Source organism: Ischnura elegans, chromosome 8 (genome assembly GCF_921293095.1).
Source record: "Ischnura elegans chromosome 8, ioIscEleg1.1, whole genome shotgun sequence".
NCBI lineage: Eukaryota > Metazoa > Arthropoda > Insecta > Odonata > Coenagrionidae > Ischnura > Ischnura elegans.
The window spans coordinates 38,979,805-38,994,455 of record NC_060253.1 but is presented as its reverse complement, the minus strand read 5'-3'; the positions used below and the strand labels follow the sequence as shown (position 1 = coordinate 38,994,455).

The window sequence follows — 14,651 nt, the reverse complement described above, 5'->3', positions numbered from 1 at the left end:
CTACAATTTGCCATGATACTTCCAGCCTCGTGTGTCCTCTTTTCGAAGAATGGTCGTCTAGTCACCCAACCTACAGGGGATAGCACTTTAATTACAAACAGTTGGGGAGACCCAGCCCCCAACTCAACTCATGCTAGTATTAATATCAGCCTAACCCAGCACAAACTTCTTCAGTCGAGCAAGTTTGATGGTGATCGCAAGTAATTATATTTAACCTCTGCATCCGGTTACCAATAATATACCCAAGAGAAAAAAAATTACCCTTAACAGTGGTGCAACCATGAATTTAGTTCGGAGAGGGTCGAAAACCAGGGGGAAACTTTTTAAAAAACAGGGTAGAGTAGAGGGTTTTAAACTAATTTTAACACTTACATTATCGAAAAAAACTCTGTTTTCAAATCTTTTGAAAATTCATGATTTTTCTAATATTTTGTTTTCTTTGTAGAAGTAAAATAAATGTTTTTATATTTCGGGGTAGGGGACGAAAGGACAAGACATCAATCTATCACTCCGAGGGTAGTTGGGCTCCCACCTTTCGGGGTTTATAACCCTACCAGCAGCATAGGGTCATGGTCAATCATGCTTTGTTTTTAAGAATTAGCTATATGGATAATTGTTGCTTGCACGTAATTACACCGTTAGATAACACTGACCCTTTATATACCAAATCTCAATTGATGGTGCAAGATTGTGTAGAAGCTCAGGCCCAAACTGTAATTGTCCAGTGATAAGAGAACTATTACAGTAATACATGTAGTAATAATCGTGTACATTACCACACCCAGTGGGAATCCCGAGAAATCTTTCATCAATACATGTAGTATTTCCACCGTGCTCCATATCCCTCACAAATAACAAAAAAAGTTTCTTATAATATGAAATATAGAAAAATAAATGTCATATTAGACATACTCATTAACTTCCAATCTCCTAAAAGGTGAGTCCAAACAGAAAAAATGTGACAAAGGAAAGTGTACGGACTGATGTGGAAAATACGACGCATAATAAGAGAGGAATATCATTAAACATCAATCGCCGAGTGAATAATTCGATTAAGCTATACCGTACAAATATCTCAAAGCCCAATTATTAATAATTGTGATTAAAGATATCCATTACATTTGAGGATAGTTTATTTAAATGTAGTATCGTCCATAAATACCTACTACCTTGCGAGCCGCCAAATTCCGGGCACCCTTGCGTAAACAAAAACAAGGGTTGTTTACAAACAAAAGCTGGAGCACTGATGAAGTCATATCATGAACTTTTCTAATCTAGAATATTCTTGACTCCAAGTTTTGGCTTTTCCACTCCGCTATACAAACTGCCACGAGTCACATTTATTACGGTGAGGGGATTAAGTGGATTCACCCTCAATTACACGACATTCCGTGATTTCGTTCCGCAACTCCCGCGTTCGCTGGAAATTCTTCATCCGTGTTTTCATTGGTGGCGCCAGTATAGTAATCAAAGCGAGTGGGTGGCGTGAGAAAAAGTGGTCGCGGAATTGTAAAGGTGAAAAACACGACTGTTTGTCTGAATTTTTACCCCTAGTTTTGCGTTTCTATACTTCGAGAGGGGAATTTTAATTTGCTTTCAATGTTTTCGCTACATGTTTTCCACTGCACGTAATCGGGCAGAGCTTCTACGTTCCCAATACCGCGATAAGTCAACATTACCTGTCGTATTTATCATCGCCATGGTTAAAAATACCTTGCTGTGGTCCGAGGAGATATAAAAGCAGTGGCACCCTGAATAACGACTGATGACTGATATGAGGAAGTCGAGCGAGGTTTGTACAGATGTCGGCCATAGGTTTCCTATAAATACAACTGTGATGCCTTGGTGATGACATAAATCATCTGACAATATTGTATGCTTAAATCCATTCAGTCGATTTCAACCATGAGGCGGTTGCTGGCGGCTTTTGACTTTGACCATACTATTATAGAGGGTAATAGTGATGTGGTGGTGAAAGACCTTCTGCCAAAAGAAAAACTTACTGAAGATGTTCGTAAGCTGTACAAATCGGATGGGTGGACTGCATACATGAGGAGGATTTTTCAGCTTCTGCATGAGAGCAAATTCTCCCAAGCCGAGGTTCTATCAGCAGTGAGGAAGATACCATTTACTTCTGGAATGAAAGAACTTGTGAAGTGGCTTCATGACATGAACGGTGAAATAATAATTATATCCGATTCTAATTCTGTGTTCATAGACGATTACTTGAGAAATTCATCTATTGCTAACTGTGTCACGAAAGTATTCACTAATCCTGCGGTTTTCAATGAAAGTGCTTGTTTAGAAATAGAAATGTATCATTACCAAGATTGGTGTGATTTGAGTACGAAAAATTTGTGCAAAGGGCATATTCTTGAAACCTACATAAATGAAAGGTCCAAGGAGGGAGTGGAATTTCCCTTCGTTGTTTATGTAGGCGATGGCGCAAATGACTTCTGCCCTACTCTAAGACTGAGTAAACAGGATATAACATTTCCTCGTGTTGGTTATGCTTTGGAAAAGAAGATAAATAATGCCCAAGAAAGTGATCCAAGCCTTGTAAAAGCGTCGGTTGTACCATGGACAAATGGACTTGATATAATAGATGTGTTGAAAGAGAAATTGAATGTTTGTATTTGATTTTTCATTATTTATTGATAATAAATTTATTTAATTTAAATGTTGATATTGAGTTAAATTCAATCCTAATGTTCAATCTACCATTTATTCTGCCAATCGAAGGCGATCCATTACTTGACATGCTTTTCAAATTTAGGCGCGTAGCGCTGTTATACATTGTGACGAGTAGTGGAACTAAGAGGGACGGCCGCTGTCAACCATTTTAGCAAGGATTTGTTGTAAGTAAAAATTCCATGTGAATGATTGACAACATTCGTTTACATTATAATATTTATTGGTGGCGTTACTATGATTAAGAATCTAGCATGTATGTGGTGCATTAACGTTTTCTATAAGCTTGTGTGACAATTAAGTAATCGGTAAACATCTACTCGTGCTTTTGTCTCGCCGCTGTTCTTGTGTCGAAGGGCTGTACTTAAAGGGTTCCGCTAAGATCAGAAAGATCAATAAATCGACTACGGAATGGCTTCGTATCTTTAAGGAAAGCGAATGTGATTGCGCTCCTAAATCACCTTCGCTCCTAATTAATAGAAGTTGAAGATACGATGAAAATTCATTTCGGAAATGTTTTGAAATAATTTTTCTACTTCCGTACCGTGTGTTGGTATTCAATGTCAACAGACAATGTATCATTAACTGTGTACATTCTTACTTTGCTGTCCGATTTCATTGTAGATGAAGGGTATTTTAATGGGATTGGCAGTCTTTTGCGTGTTTGATTTTATTATAGGAATAGGCTTAAATTTCATAACTCGCGGCTTGCAAAGTGTTGGTGTGTTTATTGCACCTAATCGTGTCTGGCGGACAATATACCTTTGGAAGTGACTCTAACTTCAATTATTCCTAATATTCCAACAGGAACACCTAGATCATTGAACGTTGCCACGATGAATAAAAGGTGAGTTTGGATTGAAATATTGTTGCATTAATGAAAATTTGAGAGGAGCAAAGTTGTAGTAATACATACAGACGCTTAGTAAACACTAAAGCCATTTCATTAAATTAGATTTCGTTTTCGTTACTGGTTGAGAAAAACGTTTTAGGTCGTTATTTCATTGCTGTATATTGTGGGGTTCGTGTTTACAATTTTTTGACGCACCTCCGAATCTAGGACGCGTTTGACTGGTTTGATGTTGGGGTATGTTTACTATACTGCTAGAATAGAAGAAGAACCGGTCATTCGGGTATTGATTGAAATCATAATTCTATCATGTTGAATAAGTGAACAGGGAATGTAAATCCTGACGTGATGAACATATGTTACTGGCCCTTTTTTGCCCTTCTATTAAACAGGAATTTGTATGTGTACGTAATGACTGGTGGCTCATTACGTGCTATTTAATTGCATTTTATTTTAATGGTAGCCTGTTTGATTTCAGCTTTGCCAATGTTTGCCTTAAGCGAAATTAGCATGAGGCTTACCTTTTTAATCGGGATTTGATGTAATATGAAGTTCGTCTTTTTGTTTAAAACAATTTTATTCTTGGACTTGGGCAGTGTTTGTTTATGTTTATTGTGAGAATGGCATGTTTCCCGTTTAAATGTGTCTGGTAGTCACGTTAATCATGCGAATCTCTCTTATTGGTTAAGCCACAATTTAATATTATTTATCTCGATTTCTTAGTTGAAAAATCAAGAAGTATTTATGTAATACCTTTGTGGAGCTATGTGAAATAAACGCGATCACTGCTTACGAAAGATTGATCTGGGTAACGCATTCGAAAGAAAATTTCTAGTTGTTACTGCTATCGAAGTAGGTGCTAAATTTCGCATTAATGTATTTGTTGAAAGCCGATGAACTATTCACTTTCTTGTTTGGTAAGGGCCTTGGATTTTTGGTGTTAACGCACCGGCACATCGATTTCATGGATTATAATGAATGAAAATTCATAATTATCGTTAACATAATTTTGAGGACAGGTTAAGCAGCTGTGATTAGTTCAAAACATTCCATCGCTTGGCGGAGAAATAATATTCCTGAATGAAAGATAACCAGGCGATATTTAAAGTTTTGCCGCTTATTAAAAGTGATTTAGGCAAAGTTCATTAATTTGGTTCCTTATTTTATTATTCTATTTTTCTTAGACCATTGTGGCAATTTGTACATCTTTATAATGAGTATGATTGATTGATAATCATTGCATGGCATGCTGGATGCACTTCAATTTATGCACGGTCTGGAGGTAATGTTTTACTTTTGTAGTCTCAAGTGTGACATCTTGTTGCCTTTAATATATGTAGCTGCAGTTATCTTTCTTGTATACATAATCTGTGAGGGTCCTTTGAAGGAAAGATTTTGTCCCTATTCTAGGCAATTTTTTTCAGATTAATTTTGAGCTTATCTTTGGTTCTACAATAGGTACTAAGGGATGAGAAGGGACTAATTTTCTCCAAGATGCCACACAGAATTACTTGCTCTAAGCAGTTAACATAATTATGATTCAGCTGATTTGTGTCAAAATTGAGTTTTAAGTTTCCCCATAGTGCTGTTGTCTGAATGGCTTTGATGAAACCGTTTAACTTTTGTGTGTGCATGCTTCTTGTATCCCTTTTTATCCTTGTTTCACTCTTGATTCTGCTCTGATGTTACAAGCTTGACTCTGCATTTTCTTCTGAATGATGAGTTCCTTTGGCCAACATTCAATTAAGTTTTGATAAATCTTCCACATGGCCGCTCTGGCTTGTTTACTATGATGAGGAAACTATCCTACTTACTACTCAGTTATGTGATTTCAATTTTAAGCAAGGCAAACTTCTGAAGTTCATGCACTAAATTCATCAACTTACTGCCACAATCAAGTTGTTCTTGTTACACCATCTGGTACCACCTACCAGTGGCGTAGCCAGGAATTTCGTTCGGGGGGGGGGGGGGGGGGTGTCAAAAACCAGGGGTGAAATTTTTTGAAAAACAAGGTACTAAGTAGAGGGTTTTAAACTAATTTCAACACTTTTCATTATCGAAATAACTTAATTTGTTGAATAAATGTGTTGTAAATTCATAACTTTTCAATATTTTGTTTTATTTTTGAAGGAAAATAATTGCGTTTTTACATTTTGGGAGGGGGTCCAGACCCCCCAGATTCACCCCTGGCTACGTCACTGCCACCTACTCTACAGTCCGGCCGGTAAGAGTTGTCTGATGACTGCACAAAAGAAGGGGCAGCGAACCCCGTGCCAGAACGGTTTGCAGCCAATCGCTGTCTCCCAAAAGCACCTCACAACCTCACCTAGTCATACTATGTGGTCACTTGCATATGAACCATCAAAACAAGTTCTTTCTTTGGATCACCAAAAGTAAGGAGTCTTCCTTTGGGTCCTTTACGTTTGTCATCCCTTCCAGCTCCTTTCTTCACAGAAGCCTTTTGTTTACATGTGACGTGGGCGTTTCCCTTTCTTGCCTGGCAACCTTGTCCCCTACCCCAAACTGCACCCTTCTGCCCATCATCCGACAACTCTCAGCGACTGGACTGTAATTGAGTGACTCGACCTTGGATTACTGGACTGAAAACAATGGAATTATGAAAAATAAATATAAAGGTACATGTCATGGGCCAATTTTTGGCATGAGACATGTATCTTCATATTTGTTTTTTATTCCTTTTGCCGAAAAAACAGGTCCCTAAATCCTGGTGGAATGCTGGTTCCCATGCAACATGCACCGAAGCAGTCAAAGCCAAAGTCATTTTGGTACTCTAAAAATAGCCAACATCTAAGTGTTTTGATGGGAAAATGCACAGTAGTTGATTGAAAGAAAATTGTATTATGAGGAGATAAAAATATTGTCTGGGATCCAAGTGATTTAGTTTCCAAGTCCAAACATAATTTTAAATGCATGGGCCGAGAAAAAAATCAAAGTTGCACAATTTCCACCTTTCAGTAAAACTGCTTGCAATTATTTTTTTTTACCGCTTATAACACACCCACTAAAGAGCGATTTTGGATATGCGACGGATAGAAGTCCCTCTTATCACAGTGCTTTTGATTGCTTCTTCGGAGTGATTTTTTGGCTAAATTCATCCTAACAAATGCTGTACCTAAAATAAATGTCAGATCTGCACACAGGAAACAAATAGGAATAATATTCATTCTCCCTAGGACCACAAAACATTTTTCTTATATGCTAAAGCTGTGGAAGGTTACTGTTGAATTTCCTCTTGGCCTCCGTTGGTATTATACTTTTCCACTCCTTTCTGTGGCCAATGGTGGTTTTTTGTCTACTTATTCTTTTATGGTTGAGAAGGAAAATATGATATTTACTCCTTGTCTTCAATCAATCTCCCATATAACCACCCGCTGATCTACCACTTGAACTACCAATGTGTCTTCTTTGTCTGAGTAGTTAGCATATTTAGGAGATCTCGGTTTCAGTCCTGGTCAAGGGAAATGGTTTTCCCTCTTTGGAATTTTCTCTCTTAGTTTGCACTTGCAGGTGTTTATGTTAAGTTATGAAACTAGTCTGGGGTTTTTTCCTTGAATCATGTTTATAATGAATGCTCTAGTATTCTAAATCTTGGCTCAAACCTCTACTCTGTGCCCAAACATATTCGCTTGTAGCGAGGCAGCATTGACCTTAGTTTCGTCTAAAGAAAATAAAACTGCAGGAGGAGAAGATGCCTTGATTGTAGAAACATGGAAATTAATTCAGAAGACTGGGTGTCGAATCTTGGGTATGGCAAATGATTTTTCCTCAATGGAATTTTCAGATTTTATGTCTTAAAGCAGGGTTGATTTCAGCAGGATCTCCCATTTGTCTCCTCATCTACTTCACCTCTTAACTTCTTTCTCTTGTTATTGGTGGTTTTTTGTGTCACCATTACGTAGCTAGAAATCTGAAGATTAGTTTGATGCACCTCTTTTCCCATCAGCAAATCTTTTAACACTTTCAGTGGGCGTAACTATGTGGAAATCCTTCATCGTAGGAATACAAGAAATAAAAACTTTGCTATTTCCACTTGGTAATTTATTGTGACCGACCATGATTTCGTTACTGCGTAACATTGTCAAGGTGAATCAATGTGTAACATTATCAATTTGCTCCTCTTTCCTCTTGCTTTCACCTTTTCATCTGAAAGCCATCCCACAGAATTCTGGCTTCAAGCTCCTACTCTGTAGCGGAAGAGCTTACTTTAATTAACCTCGGTAACAAAACCATGGTCGGTCAAGATAAATTACAATGCGAAAATAGCAAAGTTTTTATTTTTACTTACATATGTTTTCTATTTTACAGCCCTCATCACATTTTCCTAGTATCTCATCCGTAGCATTCCTCTGCCCTTCCTCCTATCAAACAAATGTTTTCATCAGACCATCATGTCTCATGATATGACTGATTAAGTTATCCTAAGTTCTTCCTTAAGTTTTCAAAAGAGCGAAAGATCCACAGAGAAAAAAATCATTTGCCTTGACCGGGATTCGAACCCGGATCCCCCGATTTCCGGTCGAGTGCTTTAGCCAGTTAAGCTACCAAGGCGTCATTCTTCCCTGTGGCTATTTTCGGACACTATCGGACAAGATGTTGCTGGACTGCAGAGCATATGATGCCACAAGCAGTCAAGGGGAATGATTTTTTCTGTTCGAATCCCGGTCAAGGCGAATGATTTTGACTCTGAGGATCTTTCGCACGATTGTGCATTGCGGGTGACTCCCGTAAAAGTTATCACCGTGGCTAGTCCCGGTATTCTTTGAACTTTTCAAAAGACCTCTTGTCTCACCTACTTTTCTTAAAACTTCTACTTCACATCCATAAGCATTTGTTGGGAAGTGTTGTGTTCGCCAGATGATCTTCTTCATTCTTTCGTCATCGTCTGATGATGCGACCTGTAATGGCCGCTAAGCTGCGTATTGCACTTTGTATCGCGTTACAAAGTGCAATACGCAGCTGCTCCCGAAAGCAGTCGACACCAATGAATCACTGTGCAAAAGCCTACGTTCCAAGCTGAGTTCACTTCACTTAGGACTCATGGAAGTTTTTTATTGTTCAGGGGAAAATTATTCCAGTACCTATCTGTATGGCTAAATATCTCATCATGTTATCATTTCTGTCAGACCTGGAAATAATGAGGCTCCAAGGTGATTTTCTCCGTGTTCCTTTGAAAGATATCAGTTCTTAATTTCTCAAGCAATGGAAGTCCAGCCTCTGAGCCTAATGGCCCACATTCTAATTCAGGCAAAAGCTGTGTAATGCTCTCTGTTTGTTATTAGCTTTTTGGCAGGGATTGTGTAGCTTTCCTATGTATTTAATTTCGCTCCCAGATTCATTCCTTAAGCACTGGATCCTATGTGCTTCCTCCATACCAGTGGTGCGGCCTGACAAATGCAAAGTAGCTCCTCTCTTTCACCTTTTCATCTGAAAGCCATCCCACGGCATGGGTGACGAATTTTGACTTCGAGCTCCTTCTCTGTAGCAGAAGAGCTTACTTTGATGGATGGATGCCTATTTTGATGCACCCTTGGGCTTCAAAGTTAACAGACCTTCTGCTTCAAGCCATAAAGTTCTTCTACACAGAAAAACAAACTATGAGGATATTACTCAAGCTACTGCTTCTGATTGTACATACCTAAAGATAGGGTAATGAATAATGTAGGTCCTAAAGAACCAGTACAAACCAGTACTAATGGCATCTGGAAACCTGCCATTAATAGTAGTATGTAGTAGTCAGGAGTAGTAGTTGTGGAATTGATTAACATGTTGCGCACGAATGGCAAGAATTCTCGTCATTTTTTTCCCGAATGTTCTGGATGGATGACGAAGATTCTCGTCATCCGCGTCAACCTAAACAATTTTAAAGCGTATCGCAAGCGAATACGTATTGTACGCTTTAAATTTGTTTAGGTTGACGCGCCTAAATGACGAGAATCTTCGTCATCCGTCCAGAACATTCGGTAAAAAAATGACGAGAATTTTCGCCATCCGTGCACAACGTGTTAAAGGGTTCTTTGATGCATTAGGTTGTTTTCCACCACCTCTTTTTGTCATTTTTTTCTTGTTCATTTTTTTAAGTTCATCACTTGCTTGTGATATAGTTTTATCAATACACTTTTAAGGATGTTTGAATCTTTGAAAAAATTATCATGCAGTCATTTGACTCATTATTTTTGCAGTTTCATTAATTTTTTAAAAATATTCCATTTTCAAAGCAGAGGGTTCATAATAAAGAACAAAGTCTAGTAAGATGTATTTCCGTGGATGTTAGATTATTACTTTGTTGAGCAAATAATTAGCTTTAAAGAATGTCTGAAGAAAGGAAATCCAAATATCAATCGAATAGGGTGGTTTCCTATTTGTTTTAATTGCCTAGTCGAAAGGTTATTACTCCTGGAGTACGTATTTCATACTTTTAGATTTATTAATGACGATATCTATTCTTTGCAATTCTATTACATGTACTAACAACATTATTCTTTCGAATATCTATTTTTAAATGAAAAGTGAAAATTTTCAAGCGTTCGAAAACGCGACGGCTAAGTATGAATGCTGGGAAAAGCCCGTGTGACATCATTCTGGTTCCACCTGCTTTCGTGTGAGGCCACCTTGGTGCAAGACTATGGGCACTGATATGATTCAGGCTCCTAGCAGGTAGCGCTTGGCTTCAATAAGGATTATGAATACCCTATCAAACAAAGGAAACTTTCCGACCATAGGCAATTTTAATAGGTGATTATAAAGAAATGTTTCCCTGAGCTCTGTGCCTCATGCTTGCATTGGTAAATTCAGATGATGTAAAACTCCTGACTACTCTTATATAATCTAGGTCCCTGTGAAGTCATGTGGAGTGGCATCGCATGGGTGCCAATCTGGCCTTTTTCAAATGAGGTTAAAATTGATCATTAACATTCATCTAAACTAGGATTTCTAAATCAAATAATTTGTAAATTATGAATACACTAATGGAGGGTAACGAATCACAATCAATGCCTTTCGTTTTGTTTGATGAAGGAAACTACCCTATTGGGGAAATTTTTGAACTAAACTTTATTTTTGATTGGTTTAGGCAATCATCAATAGGGGGTGGCATATATTAACCTACTGAAAGCTAGGCTAAGATTTATTAGCCGCTTAACTTAGATCAAATCTTAGCATATCTTTGCTTAGCCTTCTTGGGGTTAGTACCTGTTCTCCTCTGCGATGACGATTGCCTAAGTCAATAAAAAATCTGTTTCAGAGGTATTTATCTTTTCCAACTTCAGTTGGCATTTTAATACTGTTGTCAGACACATTCCTTGGTGACATATTCGGCGTAACTAGGCAAAGAAAACAGCTGCTAGTTAGAAATGGAAACCCCCGTATGTCAAAATATTCTTGTTTTTCTCTGTTACTTAACTATTGCATGGCTCATTGAATCCTAATTTTGACTTTTAATGCCAAGTTAATTGTGCTGTTCCATTGCTACCCCTTGATGTACACCCCTTCTAAGGCTGAGGAGGTTAGAGAATTATGGTCAGATACAGGTTTTATGTTTGAATTACTTTACTGTATGACTAATTCAGATAGTCATGTTTGATTGAAGTTTTTTTTTACTTTTGTGAATGTTGTCATGCCATTCTGAATTAACTTTCCTTATTTTTATTTTTTATTTATTTTTATGCTGAGCTTTAGTTGTTCAGAATTAATGTTTCTTTCATCAATGATATATTGATATTTCATCTAAGTAAAAATTCTAACTTCCCCTCCTTTAAATTCACAAGTTTATCGTGCTAAGGTAGACTTTTTTTTCTTATTGCCAAAGAAAACATTTTGATGATACATAACATGAATGCCCTATTCTGTTACTAACAGCATTTAATGTGCAATTTGTTTGACTCTAATTTTGCAACTTTTTTCTGATTTGGCTGAAATTGATGAACCTCCCATTGAAGTGCTTGTGGTGGGTTGATTAATGACTAATTCCGTTATCTCATTCTGTTGTATCCATGATTCCTTATGTTCTATTGCAGAATATTCCTCGCTATGTCACGCCGGAGAGTGTCATGCCCCCAAATAACCCAACAGCTTTGGGATGCTATCAAAATTACAAGTTATCAGAAGCAATTGCCTACCGTGGAACGTATAGGACGGTACATGAGCCGAGTCCATGGCATCAATGAAGGTAAGCCAATTTAAGTCTGCATGCTCACATATTTATGCTCGCACTCAATCTGTTTTTGACCTCTTGGTACCTTGCTAACAAATAGAACACAGATCCTAGATCCGTTTTCATAGTTGTATCGTTAACTTATTGCTAGTTCTGTACTAGAGTGCCTCGTTGTCAAGACTTGCGAATTTTGCTGAAGGGGGGTGTTGCTGTAGGAAGATTTCTGGATTAAAGGTGCTCATTTGTTTATTTATTGAAGGTTAGAGTTCAAAAGTTGAGGGGAATGTAACCCTCACGCTGTGGTTTGACTTGGAAAAATTCAACATTTTATCTCTTAAGTTTTTGCTGTCGGAATTGTATAGTGCTCCTCATTCACCTTCTAAAAGTAAATGTGTGAATCCAATACAGTAATGGTGATATTTATTATGAACTGCCTTTCAATTTAGGCAGTATGGTATGCTCTTCAGTGTTTGTGTCTTTTTTTATTTTCATGGTCTTTCTTTTCTTCTGTTAGATGAGGTGAAAAGGCAACTGATGTACTGTGTCCGAGATGGCCTGATCCGTCTCAGCAAGCAGATTGGGTGTAAAGGCTCTAAGATTGGTGTCCCTCAAGAAGGGTACAGGCTGCCCAAAGATAAGGTACTGTATAATCTGGCATATACAACAGCCCCCTATTTTTCCAGTTAAAATTAGATTTGATTCTAATTAGAAGTAGATTTTGGGCTCTTCTCACCCTACAAGACCACCCCTTTAATATGGTTTCATAATACTATGGCTTGAACTGCGGTATCTTTGCTGCTTTTTTATGGTTATCGCATGCTGCGTAGCTACAAGTACACCTGTTTTTGAGTTCTCCATTCTCTAAGTGGCGAGCGTACATTCTGTAGTCTGGTGTGAAAGTTAGAATACTGGCACTTTGAGACCAGACCCGGCATATTAGACAACCTCCAACTTCTGTTCTGGCCTGGTTAAAAAGTCCTCTTTAAATGCCAAACTTCATGGAATGTTTTGGTCTCTACTGTTTTGAAACATACATTTATGCTGTTATGATTTTATTTCTTGAGGAAAATTTTAGGCATCAGGAACTTTCCGAATTATTTTTGTTTCTTCTTCTTCTTCCACCTTTCTTGTTAGACTACTATCGGCGCCAAAAAGGTAGAATGCTGAACTTTAAGCATTTGTATAAAATTCTGCAAAAGCTCTATATGGTCGTGTCATGTATCATTTTGCTCGTTGTTTATTTGGCTACCACATTAAATCATTAAACATTGTTTAAACGTAAATGTTTTGCTTCTATGGTCGAAAGAGTGAAGAAGAACACGCAAGAAACTATGAAAACGGCAAAATGTTATCTTCTTCATCTGTTCACAGCCAAAAAATGAGAATGCTGCATTTCATTGTATTTTTTATAGAGAGAGCAACATCTTTGCATTACAAATATGTTTTTAAAAGTAAATTTTACCCATTCCTTGATTTTTAAAATGGGCGAAAGATAGATTTCAATATCCGAGGTTTAGAAGAGTACATGAAATAAACCAAAAAGACGAAAATCGTCATTTTGGTAGAGTGCATTGCCGCGGGGCGTGTGTAATCTTTTTGGTTTATTTTAAGTATGAGGAAAAATATAAACATTTTCTTGCATGAAAAGCTTAGAAATATTTTTTACGCATAGCATACGTAACTTCAATATTCATGTACTCTTCTAAACCTCGGAAATTGAAATCTACCTTTCGGCCATTTTAAAAATCAAGGAATGGGTAAAATTTAATTTTAAAAACGTCTTTGTAATGCGAAGATGTTTTTCATTCTATAGAAAAATCCAATGAAATGCACCATTGACATATTTTGGCTGTGATGAGATGAAGAAGACAACCATTTTAATAGTTTTTCACTCTTTCAACCGTGGCAGCTAAGTATTTAGGATTAAACAATGTTTAGTGATTTATTGTTGTAGTCAAGTAAAACGATGTATCACACGACCAAAATGCAAAAGGGACTCAATAAAAATCCTTGACTTTTCCCATAAACGTACTTACCTGTTCACACATTATATGACCATTTTTTTGTTACTTCGGTGGTTGGTTGTCTTTTCTTGTATCATAATTTCTTTGTACATTATTAATCATTGTTTTTTTTTTTTTTTTTTTTTTTAATTTTATCAGATGTTTTTCATAACTAATTTTTCATGGACATTGCAAAAGTCAGTAAATACCGTATTTCTCTGAATATAGTCCCCCCCCCTAATTTTGAGGTTTCAGTTTCGGGAAAAGTAAAAAAAATGAGTTTGAATATTGTTCCCCCCTTTACTTATACCTTGGGCATTTTTGGAAAAAAAGGGGGGACTATATTCAGACATACACGTTACTTAGTATTCATTCATTAACGAGGGGTTTGATGGGTGAAGGGACATACTAGTGTGGATCCTTGCCCAATTCAGGTGCTTTTTTATTATCACTATTACTTCACTCCCATTTTCCAGATCGAACGTGACAAGCACGATTGGTACTGCTTTGAGTGTCACCGTGGTGGTGATGTAATCTGTTGCATAGGGTGCCACAGGGTGTACCACGTCTCGTGCGTCTCCAAAGAAGACCTGCCTGAGGATGATGTCAAGAACAAGTTCCTTTGTGGCGTTTGCAAGGTTTGTTCCTTTCGTGTTTCCTAACTTGAAGGAGAATAAAAGAGTTTATTTTAAGATTATGAATCGTATTCTTTCATTTCTAATCTCTCTCTTAATAAGTTCCTTTTTCATGAGCATTTGTTGAAGTTGCCCATCTTTAATGTATTTTTATGTCAAGAATTGCTTGAGCATAAAGTGTGCTGTTGTTAGTTCAGTCTACTTTTGGTTTCTTGGGATAATTAATGCAAGGTGAGGTCTTAATTACGAAAAAACAGGGATAATCAAATATTAAATTTGGTTGTGATTTCGACATTTCACTT

General features: G+C 37.3%; 2 protein-coding genes and 1 non-coding gene across 3 annotated transcripts in view; 2 read left to right on the top strand and 1 right to left on the bottom strand.

Moving 5' to 3' along the window:
* Nucleotides 1–1,302: 1,302 nt before the first annotated feature.
* Nucleotides 1,303–2,684, top strand: LOC124164080 (pyridoxal phosphate phosphatase PHOSPHO2-like). Its single transcript, XM_046541252.1, has 3 exons — nt 1,303–1,515; nt 1,641–1,792; nt 1,894–2,684. Exons 2-3 carry the CDS (start codon nt 1,766–1,768, stop codon nt 2,638–2,640), a joined length of 774 nt encoding a protein of 257 aa, XP_046397208.1. The 5' UTR covers nt 1,303–1,515; nt 1,641–1,765; the 3' UTR covers nt 2,641–2,684.
* Nucleotides 2,685–3,030: 346 nt separating this feature from the next.
* The window catches only part of LOC124163426 (zinc finger MYND domain-containing protein 11), a 28,721-nt gene continuing 17,100 nt past the window's right edge, over nt 3,031–14,651 (top strand). Inside the window, exons 1-4 of the mRNA XM_046540337.1 lie at nt 3,031–3,538; nt 11,575–11,726; nt 12,226–12,350; nt 14,191–14,352. Coding sequence (XP_046396293.1) covers nt 3,528–3,538; nt 11,575–11,726; nt 12,226–12,350; nt 14,191–14,352 — 450 coding nt within the window. The 5' untranslated portion in view covers nt 3,031–3,527. The remainder of the gene's footprint in view (nt 3,539–11,574; nt 11,727–12,225; nt 12,351–14,190; nt 14,353–14,651) is intronic.
* Nucleotides 8,038–8,110, bottom strand: Trnas-gga. The gene has a single exon. It is a non-coding gene; the product is annotated as a tRNA-Ser (tRNA).